Source organism: Diabrotica undecimpunctata, chromosome 5, assembly GCF_040954645.1.
Source record: "Diabrotica undecimpunctata isolate CICGRU chromosome 5, icDiaUnde3, whole genome shotgun sequence".
Lineage (NCBI taxonomy): Eukaryota > Metazoa > Arthropoda > Insecta > Coleoptera > Chrysomelidae > Diabrotica > Diabrotica undecimpunctata.
The window spans coordinates 13552145-13575681 of NC_092807.1; the positions used below are offsets into that span (position 1 = coordinate 13552145).

At 33.9% G+C, this 23537-nt stretch overlaps 1 protein-coding gene across 1 annotated transcript in view; it reads right to left on the reverse strand.

Annotated features, from left to right (window-relative positions):
• Nucleotides 1-21884, reverse strand: part of ssp3 (SCAPER domain-containing protein short spindle 3) — a 220357-nt gene extending 198473 nt beyond the window's left edge. Inside the window, exons 1-14 of the mRNA XM_072531509.1 lie at nt 21708-21884; nt 20910-21100; nt 20418-20652; nt 19854-20327; nt 16540-16922; nt 15731-16086; nt 12659-13151; nt 12202-12537; nt 11890-12145; nt 11420-11834; nt 11009-11270; nt 10729-10956; nt 9885-10390; nt 5732-5861 (exon numbers count right to left, since the gene is read on the reverse strand). Of these exons, the coding sequence (XP_072387610.1) occupies nt 5732-5861; nt 9885-10390; nt 10729-10956; nt 11009-11270; nt 11420-11834; nt 11890-12145; nt 12202-12537; nt 12659-13151; nt 15731-16086; nt 16540-16922; nt 19854-20327; nt 20418-20652; nt 20910-21100; nt 21708-21801 (4359 nt within the window). The 5' untranslated portion in view covers nt 21802-21884. The remainder of the gene's footprint in view (nt 1-5731; nt 5862-9884; nt 10391-10728; nt 10957-11008; nt 11271-11419; nt 11835-11889; nt 12146-12201; nt 12538-12658; nt 13152-15730; nt 16087-16539; nt 16923-19853; nt 20328-20417; nt 20653-20909; nt 21101-21707) is intronic.
• Between the last annotated feature and the right edge of the window lie 1653 nt (nt 21885-23537).

Consider the following 23537-nt stretch of genomic DNA (forward strand, 5'->3'; position numbering starts at 1 on the left):
TCATGGACGGGACCGTCATAGAAATTAGTGCTGTAAATCAGTTTTTTTAAAATTTGTTTAGGATATCCGTTGTTACGAAAAATTTTGTATATTATGTCCAGATTTTTTTGTAAAAAGTTTTCATCAACAATGGACATTATCCTGTTTTTCATACCTAGTACGGTATTATATTTTTCACGGGTGGTATGGTTTGAATAGTAATTTATATACCTGCCTGATGCTGTCGGCTTTTATTTTTTTTACATCCTAAATATTTGAATTTGTCAGTGCCGTTAATTTCCCTATTATCGTCCATTTCCAAGTTTCTCACTGGTTCTTGCTCTGTTGTTAAATATTCGGTCCTTTCTAGATTTATTTCCAGTCCATTTTTTGTGTATTTCTTTTCTAACAGATCTTCTTCATCTTGAGCCGTTACCACTTGGTCATCTGCAAAGCATAATGTGTACAAGAAGTTGTCCCGGATTGGTATTCCCATCCCTTCACATTTCCTTTTCCATGGTTTTAATATTTGTTTGAGGAATATCTTGAACAGTGTCAAAGATGTAGAGCAACCCTGCAATAAGCCTTTTGTGGTCTTAAATTCGTTGGAGTATTTATTGCCGGTTTTAACTCTTACCTTGTTCTTGTTGTAAAGATTTTTTTACGGCTTCTATTAACCTCTGAGTTATTCCGATTTCCTCCATTGTGTTCCATAGTTATTTTCTGGGGGACCGTGTCATATGCCTTTTTTAAATCTATGAATGCCATGTGTAATGGTCTATTTTTTACCATTTTTTTTCAATTAATTGTTGGAGTGTATATATGTGGTCTATGCAAGATCTTCCTGCCGTGAACCCCGCCTGATCTTCTCTGATTTTATTTGAGATAGATTTTTCCAGTTTTTCTTTCAGCATTTTTCCATATAACCTGCCCATACATGCTATCACATTGTATTCACTGATATCACACTACTTACCCGATCTGTATACAGTTAAAATATTGGTTTTTATTGAAAGTATATAAATTGCACAAAACTCTGAACTTTGCTCTACATTGTGTTCATTTAGATTAAGAGAAGAATACATAAAACTTTCTTTTACATAAATTGCAACTTCACCTTGTTTCTTTTTACCTTTACAAAAGAAATTAGCTAATGAAAAACATATGACGTCATATAAATTTTGATCCGCAAGAAAAGCATGGATCATATCGACTTTATTTGAAATACACTGCAAATTAACATGAAACATGCTTACCTTACCTGGTCCAATTAGTTTATTTTGATAAAAGTTTTTAGAAGCTTCTACGTTTCTTTCTCCGTCTTGTTTATGTGCTGAATTCTTTTAAGTTAAATCTCCTAACTGCAGCTCCTTTGGGCCAAATATTAGGTATGTAGATTTCGTCAATTTTATACCTTATTATGTACAGTATTTGTCTGTTGTATGCAATTCCACGCCGTTAAAAGTAATATCGAGTACCGTCTCACCCAAGAATTTTAGATCATAGGCTTTCATATCAACACCTAGACAAGACACATGTATATAACCTTGTCTAGGAATGGTGTATTTGTTTTCTTTTTTCGATTGGGTATTCTAAGATGAGTGTCCTGTTTTTAGATTGTTTTTATTTTCTCTTTGTTTATCACTCATGTATGAATGAGGTCGACTTGTGATTCTGATTAATGATAATTTAATGGGTTCTTGACTGGTAGAACCTGAGTTGCTTGGGCCTGCTTTATTTACAGTTTTTTCGCTAGATGACGTTAGTATGGGTATGGCTGAATTTTTATTACATTTATCTTTTAATAAAGAAATTAAATCTTGTTGCTCCTCCGTACGATTTTCTAAATGGAATGATACTTTACTTACTACTGCAAGTTCATTTTTGATTTTAGTTAGTTCCTTGTTTGTCTTTATACACTGATCACACACAATAACGTCTAGATTATGTTCGGCATTGAATGCTTTAATATCTTTTTGCACTGTTTTTTGAGTTTAGGCAATAAATATAAGGAATTTGAAATATGCCTAAAAGCCGCAGATTTTAAACTTTGACATTGCAAACGATCGCACGTCACGGGAAATGCCTCCATGAAGACGATATTGGATGGAATATGGAGCTGAAGTTGTCTAGTTTTGAACAACGTACGTGTTTAATCGAAAAGAAACGACTTTAAACGTTTTAGGGAAATATGACTTTTAAACATAAATTAAAAAGTGTTTTAATCCAAATTGAAAATTGTTTTAATCCAAATGTAGAAACTTCACTTAAACCAAAGAATATAGACGCATATAGACGCACATGGGTTTATATTCTTTGCCTAAACACCGAAGCTCTATTCATCATTTTGCTTTTACTGGTTTTTCCCTACTTTAATTATTTTTTTTTCTAAAAATTTATAACTCTGAAACAAATAATAGTTAAAAAATAATAATAAAAGGAAGAAAATAACTTTCTAGTGCATGTAGCGCTATCTACTGGAATCTATGCATGAATATGGCACATTTGATAAAGAAAATATCTGCATTTTTAGTAAATAATGATACTGATTTCATTATCTAGATGGCGCAATAAGTCTTTAAAAATAAATCCATAATATATTATACTCAGAATCATAAAATCTTAAAAGCAATAAAAACAGTAACAATATATTAAAATATAATAGATTTCGATATTAAACAGCTGGTATAACCAGACCAATCTCACTATATAACGGTAGAATTTCTATCCATTTTCATTTCACAGTCGTAGAATTAGCGGCTAGATGGCGGGACTGTAACCCATTTCTTTATAAATCCCTTTTATTATTTGTATTTTATTGTATATTAGTTAAAAAATATGAAAATTCAAAATTATTATAAAAAAATTATCATAAAATATAGAAGGGTATATTATTAAATTTTATTTTCATTTATTTCCAGTCCTCTCAGTTTGGCTTCATTTTCTATTTCTTGGAAGAGTTATAACGGAATGGATACCACCAGGTAAAAGAACCAACAGCAGATGTAAACTGAGAGAGTAAAGAAGACTTAAGGAGTAGGGAAACTAGAAACATAAGGATGCACTGGCGGATCCAGAAATTTTTGTCAGGGGTCTTGAAGGTGATTTTGATATAAGAAATCTTGAGGATTTTGATTTTTGCACCTTTATGATTGATATGATTTGTGCCTCATGTAAGGGAACTATTTTCTCAATAATTATTTTAAGAGATATATTAAACCAATGAGAAGTTATTAAAACCCAAATACCCTACGGGTGCAAAGAAGGGTACAACATTAAGGGATCTTAAACGTAAACCAAAAAATATAATTTAAACCCACATACTCTATGACACTAAAATCAGGTGTACAAGAGTATTAAACCAAAGGAAAGTGATTAAAATATAAATACTGAAAAATCGAGGACTGTCAATTTAAACTATATTTTTTTATAGGTTTTTTAAAGACAATTAATTTAAACCCACCTGTCCTATGGCTACGAAATCAAGAACAAACCAAGGACAAATAAGTATAAACCAAAGTTAAGTAATTAAAACCCAATAACTCAATGTAAGTGTAAAAATTAATGAATGTATTAAACATTCATTCATTCCTTATTGCTATACGGAGTGGAAACATGGACTCTCGGAATTACAAGTATGAGGTGTATAGAAGCCTTTGAAATGTGTGTTTTTCGGAGGTTGCCGAAGATTTCGTGGACAGAGCACGTGACCAACAACGAGGTGCTGACAAGAATGAGGACTGAGAGAGAACTCCTAAATATTGTAAACAACAGAAAAACGAGTTATATAGGACATATTAACAGAGGAGAAAAATATAACTTTCTACGACCCATAATAGAAGGGAAAGTAGAAGGAAAAAGAGGCCCAGGAAGAAGAAAATGCTCCTGGCTGAAGAATGTAAGAGACTGGACAGGCATGGATACACATTCGATACTAAAAACAGCTTAAGATAGAGAGCAATTTGCCGTAGTTATAGCTACCCTTCCATAACGAAGAAGGAACCTTAAGAAGAAGCGTAAACAGCATTTTATTTAAATTAATTTATTCAACAAAAAACATAATACAATTTAAGAATAGTTATTTCTATAATTAGGCATATTAGGCTATAAGTGAGTGAAATATGAGTACGACAGGGATGCATTTTGTAACCGCTGCTATTTAATGTTTATAGTCAAAGCATCTGCCAGGAAACCCTTTTGCAAGCAAACGAAGGAATCGTAATCAATGGAGAGGTTGTAAATAATATTCGATACACAGACGACACTATACTAGTTGCAAGAACAGTAGAAGAATTACAACGATTACTTACAAATATAAATATTGCCTGCAACAATTATGGCATAAGTGCGTTGGCTATCAAAAGGGAACGTTTTAAAAAGACTTATTAAATTGAAGGAAGAAACTTCAATATTCTTAGAACAACATCCACCAAAGGCTAGGGATGCAATATTTCAATATAAAGACAGTTTTCATGATGTCAATTGTTTAATCAAGGTAGCCTATCTTTGGGATATTTTTGACTTCTTGAACAAGTTAAATATGACATTACAAGGTAGCAATGTAACTGTATTTAAAGTACAGGAGAAGGAGAAAGCTGCAATAAAAAAAGTTAATTTGTGGATACGTGGCGCAGAAGCACGAAATTACAAAGCTTTTACAAAGCTAACAGGAATACAAAAAGAGTATAACATGAATTCATTGACGAATGAGATTTCAGCAGCTTTCAAGGAACACCTGCTAGGACTGAAGGCAAATCTGAAGGAATATTTTCCCCCCATCCACAGCAACAAAGCATGGATAAGGAATTCATTTACAATGGACGTAGAATCCGAGACAGGACTTCCGGATTTAGATAGTAGTAATTGAGTCAGTAATTGAACTATCGTGTGATAGTGCACTCAAAGACATGTTTGACAAAATACCACTGATAAATTTTTGGCTGTCTTGAGGCCAGGAGTACCCAGTTTTAGCAGAAAATGCGATGAAGTTTCTAATTCCTTTTGTTACAAGCTACAAGTGTGAGGCCGGATCTTGAATACTGGTTTTCCTCAAAAATAAATATAGGATCCGTTTGGAAATCGAACCGGAACTGAGGATAAAATTAACATCTTTTCCTCCAATCGTGAGGTTTTTATTTAGCCAAAAGCAACTGCATACTTCTCATTAAAAAAGTATTTTATTTTTATTTTGTTTTATTACATTTTTTTTGAGCTAATGATTCTTTATTAAAATACATAAAACTATAATAAATATTTAAATATGTTTTCTTGCATACACACACCAGGGTATGAAAAAAAATTAGTGGGTCACGAAGGATAAGCACAAAAATTAAATTTTTGTATTATTGCAATACAAAATTAAAATAAACACCATTACAGGTAGGATATAGGCGTGGTAACTCGCCTCTTGTCTCTCTGGACCCATCAAGACATTACATTATAACAAACTAGATAAAGAGACTAGGTCTCGGTTAGGAAGTAAAAACAATTGGAATGAAATAGAGCGAATTTCAATTGGGATTAAATACATCAATTTTAAGGATGATAAAAAATGTATTTTTGAAATGAATAAAAGATCTTCATTTTCACAACTACATACAAAACATTAGTTCTGTCACTTTTTCGATACGCATAATAATTTTGTTCAATTTAAAAAAAAAACGTGACACTTGTGACTCGATTTTCATAGCATTAGGTAAACATAACTTTGATTCAGTTAGAATAGAAGTTGTTTGATACAGAACGTACTTACCGATAATTTTATGTTTAGAAGATCTATCACAGGAGCCAATCGATTGGACAGGATCACATATTCACAATTTGCAGCTCCATTGGCGCCTTTGCAAGCAATTTGCCATAAATTGCAACAAATTATCAGTGTTCTGAAACAAAATTAGAAACAATCAAAATCATACTAAAAATTTAGATTGCACTGTTTAAAAAATATTCGATTCTAATGTCAGATCCAGTAAATATTCACTTACGTTATTCAATTATTAAAATTGACGTCAATTGACGAAAGAGGTGTGTGAAGTATGCAGCCGTCTCTCCCTTATCGGGAAAAAGAAATTTTAAATAATTATCTTGTTAGAAATAATTGTTTGCGTAAATTGTTTGTTAATCCACTTACTGCAAAAACCCATAACTTACATAATCAAATCTCAGTAAAACAATGCATTCAAAATCCTGATCCAGTAGTAGATATAAATTCGCTTCGATGGGACTACTATGTTTAAAGTTTTTAAGTCAGTCAGACGGTCTAACTTAAGCCTAACTCAATAATTTGTATATATATATATATATATATATATATAATTTCTTTGTAAAATTAGACCAGGATTATGATTGTATACCTACCTACCTAAACAAACCAGAAGAAAGCAAGAAGCACTCCTTTAGAGCTTCCGCATAAAAACTGTGTATTGTTCCAAAAAATCTCAGGCGAGGCAAACTTTGGCAAAACAATTCCAATAGACCACTAAATGTAAACTGACAAAACAACTGTATGTGAGAAACATTTTATTGAAGATTCAATTATTAGAAGTTAACCGTACAAGAACTCAGCTTCAAAAAAAGTGGAATAGATACCGCTGAAATTACAGAAACTGGTGGAGGATACCGTGCCATCTATTGTATCTAATGTACCATCATTCATTCGGCTGTGAAGAAGAGGAACAATTCAGATTCCAGAAGCCAAGCGGCGTTTCACTTATGAGTAGACTTCGGCAAATATGCAAATAAAAATGTAGAAAATATGCGCATAAATATGCATGTGTTTACCAGAAAATATGCAAATATTTTACAAAATATGCATACAAATAAATAAAAAAATCGTAAAATAGTAACAATTTTATTTAAAAAAAAAGTGTACATAAGTAAATATTTCCTACTATTCATTAAGATTTACATTTATTTTAAGTAACTACATCATTTTTAAGTATGAATAAACTTATTTAGAATTATGGTAACAATAAATGACCAAGTGGTGTTCAAAATTTTCTAACAAAAACTTGTGGCTTCTGTCTGAGTACATATATTTATATATGGAAAAACTTCGTTCAACATCAACTGATGTAACGGGAGCATTTTTCAAACTAACCAAAACATTTGGTTCTAAATTAATTGTTTCCGAAATATTTCCAGCTAGAACACTGACTACTTCAGAAAGAATATGGTAACCTTTATTTTTTTCCATAGTAGCTTCAAATTGTTTTAAAATATCTTTTCCAATATTACCTCTAACGTTCCGACAACATGACGCAAATTCTTTTATTAATGCTGTACTTTCGAACAATGACAGTTTTGGTGATTCTAACTGAGTAATTGTTTTTGGAACAAAACTAAAATTTGATTTTATAAATGAAAGTTCTTGTTGAAGCAAGTTACTCTGAAGAGTTTGTTTAGAATCCAAAAGAGATTGGGAACTTTCATCTGTTAACGTATCAATTGTGTTCTTTATTTTAACAAAATGATCTGCATAAAAATTAGCTGCTTCTAACCATGTTCCCCATCGCGTTAAAATAGGTTGTGGTGGAAGAGGAATGTTAGGTAGCATTTCTTTATAAAGTTGAATTCTTATAGGAGATTTAAGAAATACTTTTTTGACACTGGATATCATGGTATTTACAAGAGGAAACTTTTTTCGTATTTCCTCTGCAACTCTGTTTAATCCATGCGCTACACAAGTAACATGTATTAAATCTGGGAAAAATATTTTTAAATTTTGTCCTGATTTCACCATATAAGGAGCAGCATCCGATAAAATAAACAGTAATTTATTAGAAGGAATAGTTGTCGGAAAAAAAAAAGTTGCTAATGTTTCTTGTATAAAACGCGAAATTGTTAAAGCATTTGTTTTCTCAAGTTGCTGGCATGAAATAAGATGAGATTTTGGTAAGTTATCTTCTTTAAGAACACCAATCAATAAATGAGCAATATACTTTCCTGAGGAATCAGTGGTTTCGTCTACAGATATGTAAAAATAATTATCTGCAATTTCTTCCTTAATATTAATTAACACCGACGAGTATAGCCCGTTCACATTATTTCTTCTTAGAGACCGATCACTTGGAACATTAAGTTTGCAATATTTTTTTAGAAACGAACTAAAATTTACATTTGCTAATTTTGAAAGCGGTATGTTTGCAGACACTAATGCGCGACACAAGTCTTCATTAAAAGTTTCTTGCTCATCTAATTTTTTTGAAGTAGATTGGAAACATTTAGCCATTGAAGTTTGATGTTTTCCTCCTATTTTTCCTTTTTTTGCAATGTGTGAAGCAGTTCTCACATGTTGGTCTATCTGAAATTTCTTCTCACATGCTATCTATAAATAAAAATAAAAACCTTTATTTTAACCCAACCTTTAAAATATAAAAATATACAAGGTGTTTTTGGTTAATCAAATAACTGGTTTGGAAAAAAAACACTCGCTAAGTGTTTTAAATGCAGTATTAATCCACAAATTAGTTTTTGTTACTAACCATTAGTACATCATATAACTTATTTTAAAATTCAACAAAAGTTTTTTTTTTGTTAATTCAATTACAATAAAATAATTGTGTTTTAGAATAGCTGACTTCATAAAAAAAAAGTAAAGGTGAAACATTTTTCTAAATACACACCATTGTATTGTACCATGGACAATTTTTTCTCACTAAAGGAAGCTATTTTTCATTTAAAAACAACCTACGAGTACTAAATTTCAAGTAAATACGTTTATTGGTTTTAAAGTTATTGTTGTTATTAACTAAAAGAATTTAATTTTTTTTAATTTTAACATCCTGTATATCGAAAAGTAAATAAGTTTGACCCCTCATTAACTATATCGTTTTGTTCAATTTTTCGAGAAGTATCTACAGTCAAACGTTGTAAGTGTCATTTGAAAATACCCTGTATGTATGAAATATTAGATATTTAATAGAAAATATTAGATACTTACAATTTTGCCACAGACTGAACAGTAGATTTTTCCCATATCCATAGACAGCTCTTTATAAGGTTTAATCCAAGTTGAAGCACTGGTTGTTTTAGGCATTATAAAATCACAATCTTCCTTTTTGTTACGCACAACGAGTGTTTACGCTTTGAATATCAAAACAAAAATGATTTACAAATCTGAGCATCAAATTAGAAATGTTTAGGTACCTAATTCAATAAACTGGGAGATTTTGGAAAATCCCTAAATTAGGAACAAAACTATTAGCCGTTTACCTGCTGTTAAGATACAATAAATTGTAGATAGATTTGGGGATTAGATCATAAAATGCAAATGAGCGAACCCTTAGCGATTATCCAATAACTGAATGCCTCAGTGACCGAGACTTTCTAAGAATGTTGAGGGCTATTTAAATTGATCTTCTTTGAAATTGTAAATGTTTTGTACCTGTAGAGATTACGTACTTAGATCATTTCTTGATTAAAATGACTACAAAATTTTATACAAGAATTGAAATAAATTGGTATGTTTAAAAATTTTCAAATACAGTATAAAAATCTGAACTTTTATGCACTTTATGCAAACTTTTATACAAATATGCCAAAATATGAAATATTTGCATAAAATATGCACAATATGCAAAATATGCAATATGCATATTTGCCGAAGTCTACTTATGAGATATGACAGTGTCGGTTAGAAATGAAGTTGATTCACATTTGAAAGGTTTTACTACAAAGTGGAATAGATGAGTGACAGACAATTTTGTATTATTTTTAAATATTGATATTAAAAGTGGTTTTGAAAAGTGGCCATGGATTTTTGACAACCGATCAATACTTTAAAGTGTAGATACATTGCTTTCTTTTTTCTTTGGTAACTAAAACCAAGAGTTAATATAAAGACGCTCTACACGCCTGTCATATATTTAAATCAAACATTTGTCGACTTAAGTAGATACACTTACTTGACAGATATAGAAGCATTTCCATCCTGTCCCAAAGCTAACAGTTTTCCCAAAACAGCAAAACCGCCTACGCTCTGGAACATCATCAAATCGTTTTTAGCTCCTTTATTGAGCAATCGCGTCAGCTCGTTGAGTATCCTATCCAACTGGCTCGTCGTAGCTGGAGACAATCCTTGAGTTGCTTGATTGGTAATAGAACCGATCGTGTTTATGCTGCGATTCAAGCTACGTTTATTGGTGCCATCCGTCACGTTCGGCTTGTACTTAGTCTCGAACTCTGCTCCTTTGACGGCCATTCGCTGCCTGATCTTCTTACATCTCTTCCGGTACGTTTTACCCCGTTCTTTAGCAGCTGTTATTTTGGGGTCTTCCTTTTCGGCGGGAGCTTCGATTATTTGCTTCACGTTGTACTGTTCGACGTCGCCGGGTTGGAGGTTGGCTTGTTTCAGGGCTTCTTGGTGCATCCTGCCCCTTAGATGGCTCATTAAGTAGACTTCAGATTTGATCTAGGAAGAATAATATTTATTGATTAAAATATAGTACTTTTAGAAAATACGAAAAATGTTCCTCCTTGGTTTTATCATGTTAATTTATTAAATAAATTTTAAGTCAGTTAAAATGCGTTTAGAGAGTTTTTAATCGAAGCTGTATCATTTTAACTTGTTCTGGTATACAAACCAGATAAAGTGTCTATGAAAATACTAGAACAGTCGATAATACGAAAACTATTCCGTATAGTTAACAAAGTTATCTTAATATACGTTTTAAACCTTAATTTTAAGAACCAAAATTCGATTTTCGTAATAATTACTTATATTATGCCTAATATATAATCTATACTTACAAGTACACTGCAAACGGAGCACATTTTTTGTGTAGGATAAGGCACCATGTTAGGAGCTTGATTATCTTCAGTCTGGCATCGATGAATCGACAATTCCAGCGCTTTTTGTCTGATTTGTTCCATATTTTCATCGTGGCGCCTTTTAGTATCTTCATGTTTCTGTTCGATCCGTTTCTGGAGCTCCTGCGTGGAGGCCAGTTGTTTTTCATGAAGAGCAGATAACCGTTCCTAAAATTTTGAAAATAAAGAAACCAAAAATAGTTTCCTATTAAACACTTACCTCTCTATCTCTAGCCTTCTCTCTCGCCAACTCTTGCCTTTCGCGTTCTCTCTGCTGTTGCTGCTGTCCGATCCTTTCGTCTCTTTGCCTCCGTTCGTCTTGTAGTCTATCTAACCTTTCCAGCCTTTCTCGTTCTAATGCTTTTCTTCGTTCCTCTACGGCGGCCTCTTTAGCTGCCTTTTCTTCTTGTCTCTTGCGCCTGTCCTCCTTAATGCCTTGTATGCGACCTCGTTGTTCCCGACAAGATTGTAAATAATCGTGTCTAAAGAAACATGGCGCAGTTAGCAGGATATACATAGTTAAAAATTAAATAAGAATAATTAAGGAGATCAGAAATGAATGTCAGACAAATGTTTTTATGATTTTTTCTTTTAAAAAGTTTTGAATAGTTTTAAAATCCGTATATCATACCTTTTATTTTGAGCTTCAAGTTCGTTGATGAATGCGATCTCCTTCAGCTTCTCCTCTTCATCGTGAGCTTTCTTTATTATATCTTTTATATGTCGATTCCTGTTCTGAGCCGCTTTCTGTAATCTCATCTCCATCCTCTTCCTTTTCTCTTCTATTAGTTGCAGTTTAGCAGCTTTAACATCTTCAACTCTAGCCAATAATGCTTGTAGCTTTTGAGCTTTTTCTTGTTGTAGATCCTGGCGCCTCTGTTGCGCTTTGGCCTGCTTGGCTTGGTATCTTCTGACTGTTTCCGCTAAACTTCGTCTGCGCGAAGGATTTGATAGTTTTTGATGGAGTTCGTGGGCTCTGCCTGGGTGCCGAGCCGTCAAGGCTTCCAATGCTGCTAAAGTATCAATTCTTTCAGTCCAAGACATTTCTGAAAAAAAAAAACAATAATATTGAAGTGAAACAAGTTATTCCAGTAATCATACCAGCTAGCATGGGCTCATATCTCGCTTCTAACGACATCTGGTCGTCTAGAATAAGCGTAACGTCTTGAGTAGAATCATCGTCATTATCTCCTTGTAATTCATCTCCATCAGTTTCAGTTCCATCAGTTTCCGTGTCGACTTCGATTTCAAGACCCTGTAGGTGTTCTATTTCTTTTGTGAGACGATCTTCTTCTTCGGACAGTTGTTTAGCCTTTTTCCTATGTTCTTCCTCGGTGGCCAGTTCATCTTGCATATCCTACAAACAGTTTATTACAGTTAAGTCTGAAACATTTAATTTATAGAGGGTATTACCTTCATCTTCATTTCATCATCAGTTTCGGAGTCGACGTCAGCTATTTTCTTATGCTCTCTTTCAGCGGTTCTCTTGATCTGCATATTGGTCTTGTTCTTCTCTTGAATGCTGTTATTTTGATTACTAGATGTTTGGGTAATTGTGACTTTACTGACAGTTGTGTTAGATCTCTTAAGAACGTTCTTATTGTTGTTGGTGCTATTTTCAGAATTGTTTCTGAGAGATTTTAGAGTGTTCAAGTTTTCTTTGACGCTTTTTTCTATGGATTTTTGAGGCTTCGTGGTGTCTGATTCTGGGAGAAGAGCTAGGGCAGGTAGACTTGCAGTGGCACTGACCTGTAAATCATGATTAATAATATGAAGCTTAAAATAAAGAAAAAACAACAGCTACTTTTGATGTTAAAATTGATGTTAAAATTAGCTAATTTCACAAAAATTAAATCAAGCATATCCTTACCTGATGGAACCTAGTTGCCCATGACATAGCCGTGTAGGAATTCCTCGATTTACCACCATTCTTAAATCTTGATCTTCCCTTAACCGTTAACCAACCATCTGTGGAAGTTTTCTTAACGTTTTCATTATTCAAAGTCTCTGAAGAACTGGCAATGCTATTGCTGCTATTCGTATTAGCGGAGCTCCTTTCTTGGTTCACCAGAGTCTCGGCCGAGCTGGCGTATTCATCCAAAGATAGCGATTTGGTTAACTGATCCTTACTCAAAGTCGTTTTACTCTTCTGCAACAACATGGCTGGATTGGGCTGGAAAGGTTTCTGTTGTTGGGTTCGAGGCGGAGGTTTGGTGGCACTTTTAGTTATGAAATGAGGATTTTTCATGTCTCCGACGGTTTTGCTGCGGGATAGAACGGTGGGTTCCGGTTTCGTAGGTCTTTGGTTTGTTATAGGACGAGCTGAGTATGGTTTTGTTGGTTGTTTTGGAGGAATAGAAGATCTAAAACAATAATTGCTTAAATATATGATATTAATTTCAAATCAGTTTGAATTTATGCTAGGAAGATCAACAAGATGCAATTTTTAGGCAAAACATGTCTTAGAGGGGATTGGTATTGGTATGACCCTAGACAGAAATTTATAGAGAAATGCAATCATATATTGGCAGTACAAAAATACTAACGACTGCAATCGGCATATAAACGATAAAGTGCCATGATAAATTGCTTTAATAATGTCCAATGATACAGTATAAAAATAAAGTGCTATAATAACCTGCAACAATAAAGTGCTATAATAAAATACAATGTTAAATGCAATAATAAAGTGCAACGATAAACTGCAATGATTAAAAGCTATAAGAAAGTGCAATATAGATGGTAATATTGATGAAAAAGAGTTGCACTGAATTGGAACACGTTAGGAAGATAGCAAGAACAGTTTTTAACATAGCAAAACGCACCAAACTCAAAGAGGATTCGGATTCTTATCAATCAAAGAGCCTCTTTAGCTCTGAGATATATTTCTAGGAAGTGGAGACAAGTACGTGTGATCTTCATACCAAAACCAGGTAGGATGGACTACACCCTACCAAAGGCTTTCCGGCCAATTAGCCTAACATCCTTTCTGTTGAAAACGATGGAAAGGCTATGCGAGAGGTACATAAGGGATGAAGTTCTTGTCCATAACTCACTTCACCCAAATCAGCATGCATATACTTCGGGAAGATCTACCGATTCTACACTGCATTACGAAGTGGGAAGAATTAAAAGATCACAGGATAATAAACAATCCTCCCTATGTTTATTCATAGACATTGAGGGAGCGTTTGATAAAACCACATTCCCATCCATCACCCAACAGCTCAACGTCAGGAATGTTCCCCTGGCCATAAGCGAATGGATATTCAGTATGCTCTCTAATAGAGAAATAAGCATAAATGTAGAAGACGTTTCTGTTAGAGGCAGAATTACGAGGGGGTGTCCACAAGGAGGTGTGCTATCACCACTCCTCTGGAACATAGTTCTAGATACCCTGGTTGACCAACTCAGCAGCAACGGTTTCTACACAATAGCCTATGCAGGCGATATTGCTGTCCTGCAAAGCGGTAAGTTTGAGAACACACTATGTGAGAGATCACAAGTTGCTCTCCGACTAATAGAAACATGGTGCAAGGAACACTCACTATCTATAAATCCTAAGAAAACATGGAACTCACACTTAAATGGTAGAGCTAAAAGAGCATATATTGCCTACGAGCAGTGTCGACAAACGGTCGGACGCACCTGGGGCCTTTCGCCCAGGGTGATCGCCTGGGTCTACACTGCTGTCATTACCACGTGTCACATCAGGGTTAGTAATGGAGTGTCACGAGTCAATAAGTCAAGTTTCGGATGGTAATACCATCATCCTGAGGTGGGTTAAAGGACACAATACGAATAAAGGCAACCGCATTGCTGACCAATTGGCTAGGAAGGCGGCAGGCCTAAGGCTTTTAGGACCTGGGGATCTTTTTGGTTGGTCAACTACAACAATCGTGGAAATTGTCAAATGTCACTCCCATACGCAAACCGTAAAAAGATGGGAAGAAGGACAAGGATGTAAACTTGCCAGGGTAACACTAAGTAACCTTGAAGAGTCAGCGTCAAAGAAGTACTTGGGAATGACCAAGAAAAACCTACGTTTGGCAGTTGGTTTTTTAACTGGTCACTATCAACTAAGCAAACACCTCCATACACTGGGGCTAGCAGACACACCTCTATGTAGGAAGTGTGAACGAGAAGACGAAACTGTAGAGCATGTCCTATGTGAATGCCCGGAGTTATCGTTAATACGAGAGTACGCGTTCGGCGAGTCCTGGCCCACACCTGCCCACATAAGAGAGATGTCTCCTGGTGACTTGTCCACCTTCCTAGAAATGGCAGGATGGACAATGAGCTAAGGGCGACAGCTCCCTGGGAGGATGCACAATAGGTCAATTGTGGCCTAAGTGCTGTGAAACTTAACTCGCCCTCCCTACTCTACAGATACAGATTGCTGAAAAAGAAGGGATCTTTTAAAATTACAGGAACAAGGATATAAATCCACAAGCAATATTTCACTTACTGCCTTCATGTAGAATCTGGCAAGACAGACCCAGATTAATTAGAATCTACTAGCAAGCAGCTCACATTGCACTAAATTGCAACAAGATTACATAAGTACAGTTAAGTTGATGTGAACTGTCATCATTTGTCATCCCATCTATCTCCAGAGAGAAAGTGTTTATTTTATATTTACTTTTATTAGAAAATGGTAACAATTGTTTGGCATCATAATTACGATGTTAAGATATACGAATATTGCAGGACACCTGTGATGAAACTCTGCACTCAAAAATGACATGAAGTTCTTCTTTATAGTTTCTTTAACATGGAAGTGTGTAAATGTTACGTTAATATCTACAGGATGTTTTGTATATCATTTTTAACTCATATGTTTTTTTAATATATTTGTACATTAAAGTATATTTGTACATTAAAGTATTTCATTAACTGTTGTAATAAATAAAACATCCATAAATAAACAAAAAATGCTTACCTAGAAACATTTGTCACATGAGGCTTAACTTCAACTTTAGCCCTAGGTGGTACAATCTTTGCTGAAGCACTTTTAGTCAATGCTGTAGAGTAGGCAGCCCTTACGGTAGTAACAGGCTTTGCAGGTTTTACCTCAACTTTAGCAGTCTTTACACACTTCTTATCTACTTCTCTAGCATCTCTATCCTTCTTGTCCGGTTCTTTAGTATCCTTTTTCTCGGGTTCTTTATCTTTCTTCTCTAATTGGTCGTCAGTTTGGCAGTCTATACTGACTTTAATAACGTTGGGTCTCTTTATAGGCAACTTGGGGAAGTCGTCGTCTGTACATGTACTTTTTTCGGCACTCTGCACACCAACCTACAAAATAAAATGTTGTAAGACTTCTGTTAAAAAATAACACATCTGTAATTTACTATTTTTGTTGGGTATAAGCCACAATTTTACTTCAAAATTAAGTTTATTTGACGTTTTGATTTCCACTTGATAAACTTAATTTTAAAGTAGAATTGTGGCTTATTCCCAATAAAAATAGTAAATTGCATTAAGATGCCACAAGAAAATAACTTCAGAACAATATTAAGACATCTGTAAAAAAGTATTCCCTTGAGAAATGTTACAGTTGACTTTTATATGCCTACCAAAAAAGGAGAATTCAAAATAATACAATGACTATATATATGTATATTTAGTATCATGTTAAAAACCCTCTTAATCTCAAGAATCGTACACACAAGAACATAGTGTTGGAGAACTAATTGAATTTATATAGAATCTTAAAAAAACTAAAAGGTATAAATTTATATTTCGTACCTTACGAAGCGTGTCATAGGTTCTTTGATCTTCACTAGGCGAATCCAGATTTTTAATTATCAAACTTGGTTTTTCTAAAGCATCAGTAAATTTGAGTTCTAGACTACTCTTTTTAGCATCCGTTTCAACAAATTTATCTTCTATTTGATTCGCTTCTGTAGGTTTTTCTTCTTCTCTACTATTTTGTTTTTCTAACATGGGTTTTTTGTTTATAATTTTAGTACTCGAACGACTTATATCTGCTGGCTTGGGTTTTTGGGTGGGGATTTTGTCAGATTTTACGGAGATAGACTTTACACTTGGTTTTTGAGGAATTTTAACTTTAGATTCGACTTTTGCGGTTTCTGTTTTTTTCTTAAGAGGTTCAGGCTTTTTGGAAATCTCTAAAACAAAAATAGTATTTGTTAAACACAAAATTGTGGATATAAACAAATAAAGGTGTAGTATTTTTTGTACTACTATTATTGTTTTATAAATATGTGGCCTAATACAGAGATGGTGCAATACTTTAGGATGTATGTTGGGTGCTATTAGGTGTTGCATTTACCCCGGCCGAGAAAAAACTGAGTAGTTTAACACTGAGTTCTTAACATTTTATCCCGACTATGCTCGGCCAAACAATTTTTAACAAAAATTATTATTATCCCGAGATATCTCGTGCTGAATGTTGACTGAACAACTGAACAGTAGCAAACCATTTAAAGTCGTTTTAAATAGTGGCATAAAATATATTAAAACGTGTTAACTCGTCTATTTTGTTGCCGCAGATTTTGTTGTCGCTGTATTATATACGATGGTGGGGAAACTTGCTGTGCCAAGCTACCACCCTCCACTCTGAGCGCAGTGGTACGGATAGCTAACGGTAACGATTTAGTACATGTCTGATCATTGAAGAAGGTGTATCGCAGTTTGTGTCTTTTATTTACGAATACTGTGCGGCATTAATGGAGGGTGATAGTGAAGACGAACATTATCAGTACGAAAGTAGTGGATTAGAATAAAATATGAGCCGTTCAGGCTCTGAAAGTGATACTGATGTAACAACAGCACGTGAATGGTGTGAAATAAATATTTTATCGACATCTCCTAGATTTCTGTTTCACGGGAAATCTTCTATAAATTTTGAAATTCCTGAGCCAAACAACGTCTTACACTTCTTCAATAAATTCGTTGACGATAGTATTATTGCTCACATTACCACCAAAACCAACCGGTTTGCGAACAAATAACTAGACATGCTCCAGCTACGTCGAAAGGATTAGATTGGAGGAAAACTACAGATACTGAAATACATGTTTTCCTTAGTTTAGTTATTCTACAGAGCATCATAAAAAAGCCGGACCAACAACTATATTGATCAAAACAATCCAAAATATCAACTCCATTTTTCAGAGAAGCTATTATAATAGCTATCAGAGATATTGCCAAATAAAAAAATATTTACATTTTTCTAATAACGATAAGAATATAAACCAAACGAGCATCCAAATCCTAAACTAAATAAAATTTGGCCTATTTTATGAACACTTTTCAAAAAAAATTGGTTTTCAAAACTAATAGCGGTTATGTTTGGTCATTTATAATATATACCGGCAAAGGAACCGTTATCAACCAAAATTATGCAACGTACAGATTTACATCTGTACATCGAATGAACATGAGAATCTGAAGGTAGACAACCATACCTACAAATATGCCTCCACTTTTCCCTACCTAGGCTCAATAATAAATGACAACAACAACATCAGCCAAGAAATACAAGCACGGATTCTTAGCGGTAATAAGTGCTTTTATGCATACAAAGACTTAATGGAAAGTAAGTTACTGAATCGTGAGTCTAAGCTGAGAATCTACAAAACAGTAATTAGACCAGTGGTCACATATGGATGTGAAACGTGGACCCTCTCAACCACTGATGAAAATCAACTGAGAATATTTGAGCGCAAAATACTAAGGAAGATATTTGGACCAACCCAATGCAGCGATGGTTCGTGGAGAATTAAAATGAATCACGAGCTGGATGAACTAATGCAGAGCGCAGATATTGTCAGATTTGTAAAGTCACAAAGACTAAACTGGCTTGGTCACCTAGAAAGAATGCCGGATAATCGAGCTGTAAAAGTAGTCCAAAGATGGAAGATCCAAGGAAACAGAACAAGAGGAAGGCCCCATAAAAGATGGATAGACGACGTAGAGAGGGATCTTAAAACCATGAACATCAGGCAGTGGCGAAGGAAAGTATCCGACAGGGCAGAATGGAAGAACATTGTTAAGCAGGCCAAGACTCACAAAGGGTTGTAGCGCCATTAGAAGAAGAAGAAGACAGATTTACATCGCAAATTGTACTATCTCTTATGTAGCCGCTATTCGACTTAGGCTATTGCCTCATAAATGACAACTTTTATTCTTCTCCTCAATTGTCTAATTTTCTGATTACAAAAAAAACGACACTTGTGTAACCGCAAAAGCTAATAGAAAAGACATGCCACCACTCATGCACACAAAAAAGTTCCAAATGGAAATATCATTGGTTATCAACGTAGAAAATTATTAGCATTACAATTGCGAGATAAAAGAGATATAATTATGCTCTCCACTGTCCATAACACTGATACTATAGTACATTTCCCAGAATATGTTCCTCCAATACAGAAGAAAAATATTCCAACACGTCAATGTGCAATGTGTAGCAGAAAAAGGGATAACGCCAGAAAAAGAGTTCAGAAACAGAATACAAAGAAACAGAAAGGAACAGAAACAAAATATATATGTCCTAACTGTCAAGTGCCATTATGTGTTGTGCCATGCTTCAAAGACTATCACACTATACAAATATATAAAATATACCTATGCTTTTATTGGCAAACAACGTTTTTAGCACTTAATTTTCCTGTAACGAGATAACTCAGGATAATAATTTTGTTTTTTTTAAAGCGTTAATTGATTCTTTATTATGTCTTATTTTTTGATAATTAAATTAATTCGTAAGGCAAGCAGTTAAGTTTTTCTCGTGACCTTTTTGCATGTTGTTAACACAACCTAAATGACATGATTTCATAGGTAAATGTCAATAAAACCTGGATCCACCATTACACCTCCGTTGCCACTCAAAGAATGGTCAAAGCAATGTAGAGAGAAGCAATGTTTTTCAAAACACACATTCCACCAATCACCAGTCACTCCAGGAAATGAGTAGGCTTGATATTAACTCTCAATATAATAATATAATAGCAATAATTGATTTTTCACCAAAAAACTACCAAATATGGTACTAGATATAAAAAAATGTATGTAGAAACTAAGAAACTACTTACTAGTACCACTGATACCATCCCCATTTGATCCACTAGCTTTTTCCTCTACAGTAACAGCAGCAACTGTTTCGAGATCTATGTCTTCAGTACCTATATGCTTTGTTTCAACAAAGACATGGCTTGTTTTTTCCTCTACAGCACCATTTTCTCTTTGAATTGGAATATTTCCAGCACTATTAAGATTTCCCCCAGTAAAAGAATCTTTGATCTCAGTTTTCAGATCAACATAATTTGTGGTCGCTTCAGTTATTATATTTCCTTCAGTATTTGTTTCTTGAAGAGATTTAATGCTGTCTTTAACTTTCTTATTCATTTCAACAGCTTGAGAAGTTACCAAAGGCTCACCTTCAATGATTGGTTGATCAATAGTAGGCAGGGGACTAGTGGGACAAGATGTGGAAGTTTTTGTCTTATTCTGTAATATTTTAGGACTGATTTTTCCAGAAGAAACATTTGGACTATTCCTGCCAGAACCTAAAATACAAATCAAAATAATAATACAAAAACAACAAAATATTTGAATTTGTTATTAAAATTATAAAAGTGTCTATAAAACAATTTTACCTATACTTGGTGTTGACTTTCCAGATCTACTGGTTTTGGTTAAATTGGTTTTGCAAATATCCCAAGCTAATGAAGTTGGTCTTTGTAAGGCAGGAGTGTTTTCATAGTCCCATTTTAGTCTAAACCAATCGGCTAAAGCAGTAAAATCTCTCAAATAGTTTTCTAGTACTAACAGAACCTCTTGGCATTCTGTTAAGCTTTCATGGGTTTCCACTGTGTTGTATATTTCTGCAATCTAGTAAACAAAAAAAGTAAATATAAGACCTTTCAGATAATGTTTTAAATTTAAATTTGTTTGACTTGTATTTAATCCACCATTATATTGGAAAATAAAAGAATACCAAACAAATTCTGATGTGGATTTGTAAAAATACTGAAAAAGGAGAAAACCAAGTAAAGCTAGATAGTCTATATCAGATCAGAAAGGGAGAGCCTTATAAGAGTCTTTATATTCTATTATACATTGAAATAAAACATAACAAAAGTACTTACAGATCTTTGTAAATTTCCAAAAAGCAGTGCCCAATACCTGGCTCTAAGCTCTGACCTTTTGTCTCTTCCAGTGGAAGCTGATCTAACCCGAGCTCCAGTTCTAGATCTAATATGGTTTGGTTTAGGAGACGAACTGTGGATAGAATCACCATTGTTTCTTGGAGAACATGGAGGTTTTCTAGCAACCTTACCTAAATATATTCAATAATAATTAGTATTATGTTCCTTATTGGTTAATGGTGTACTAGAGAAATGAGAAATTTGTAATACTAATAACCTATGAAACAAATTTTAAAAGGGCCCATATTTGTCAGTAAAAAATAAAAAATTGGGCTGTAATTAGTAGTTGTCAATATCTGGATTATTGTTTATTATAAAATTTGTTATAAATGTAAACAAAATGCAAATAGATTAGCAAAATATTAAAAGTTCATTATATCAACATTTCTGGTTATAGGGATGAAATAGGAGATATTTAACATTTCTGGTTATAGTGATGAAATAGGAGATATATAACATTTAAAAACTATTAAAATCAGTTAATTTCTACAACAAAATAGCAATTTTTTGGTATATTTTAAGATCTATACAAATTTTTATAAACATCTATTTTAAACTGTTTTTATAGTTGTTATAAATTGCATTTTCTTAGTTATTAACTTCTTATTACCATTAGTCATAGATCTTTAATAATCTCTTAATCAAAGTCAGAATGTGGGTGGTGAGAAGTGACCGCAAACGTGAAAAATCGAATTATAAAATTACAACATTGTGAAAGAATTTAAACAGAGCTCTTACTTCTAAATTCTTCATTAGCAGCAGAAATGTTAAAAGCCACTAGGTTTCTAGCTTCTCTACCCTGTTCTTGCACTAATAATCTCACTTGTTCCATTTTTTATTAGAAAAATATCGTTTAATTTACAAATATTCAGTACAAAGAAACATCTTTCAAATAGATAATTTGTTTTTGTTTCCGACTCGTGACAGGCAGTTTTGACATAAGAAAATGTGAATTTTTGACAGTTGTAATACTCGTGATGACATCTATATTTAAATGTGTATAATTTCAAATAAAACTGCGAAATGTAGTTATTTTTTATATAATGTTTTGTTTAGGTTTTTTTTTTAATTTTGTACAGTAAATAAATTATTATTTTATTTAATTTTAATTTTTAAAAGCATTTATTCTAACGGATATAAAGGATGCAGATTGCATAGATTTCTGCAAAAGTGTGTGTGTTGTTACTTTTACCTAGTAGATGGCACAGTCTGTATTTGTATAAACAAATTTTTAAAATCTTTTTGAACATTGAAATGTTGATACTTAAGTTATTTTTATGAATCAATATTTAACCTTTTTGTCTATTTATATGTGTCTTGTTATGTTGCTTAGATTTATAAAAAAAAAACACACATCCGAAATTCACAGTACATAGGGACAGTTCAGCGCTCTACTGTAACAGCCACACCGCTCCATGGCTGAATACCACCGAAGTTACCATAACAGTGTCCACCGAGAGTGAACGGTGACAAGAGACATATATATTTTTTGTTGTTGTAAGATGTAGGTTAATTTGTAATACATGGTTTTCCTTTTAATAAAATCGTGTAAATCAATATTCACAGTCATTACCTAACTATTTTAACTAATACCCACATCACAACTGGCGCCCAACGTGGGGCAAAATAGTTTAAAGTGTAGTTCGTACTGTGAAAATCGTAAAGTTTCATTGTGAACAGGAAAAAGTGTTTTTGCTCCCGCCATTGTAAGGTGATTAGTGGACATTTTCACTTAGTTTAGTGCTTCACAACAATAAATCTACTGTGTATGTGACTGCTGTGGAAACTCCGCACAGACCATCCAAAAACATCCTGTGGGAATATCAATCTTCCACTACAGACCATTCAAAACATCCTGTGGGAATATCAATCTTCCACTAGGCCATTCAGAAACATCCTGTGGGAATATCAAGCTTCCATTCAAGGGTATTTACAAGAAATAAGCAACTGTAAGCCTTTAATTTTTATTACTATTTTTGTGTTAAACTTGCAATCACGGCAACAAACGATAAACACAGTTATTCGCTTAGGTCGACGACGGTTTTTAGTTCAAGCGAATCAACATCAGCAGAAATGTCTTCGGTAAATTTAACAAGCGAACAGTTTCAAGCCTTATTAAATACAATAGCAAGGCCTATTTCGGACTCAGGTAGTTTAGCAAAATGCGCTTCTCGCTTCGATGGATCAAAGGGGGCTGATGTAAAAGCTTTTATAGATGCGGTCGAGATCTATAAAGAGTGCACCCACGTATCTGACGCGAACGCATTAAAGGGTATACCCATGCTGCTAGACGGTTTCGCCGCCACGTGGTTTCAAGGTGTTAAAAATACGGTAAACACGTGGGCCAGCGCCATTAATTTATTACGATCAACTTTTGGACCTCAAAAACCAGCCTACAGAGTGTATCGGGAACTGTTTTCGACGGAACAAGATGCTAAAACTCCGTGTGACATTTTTGTATGCAAAGCGCGCGCGATAATAGCTCAGTTACCGGCAGATACATTAACCGAAGCCACTCAATTAGATATGGTATACGGTTTGTTGCATAGGAGAATACGTGAAAAAGTA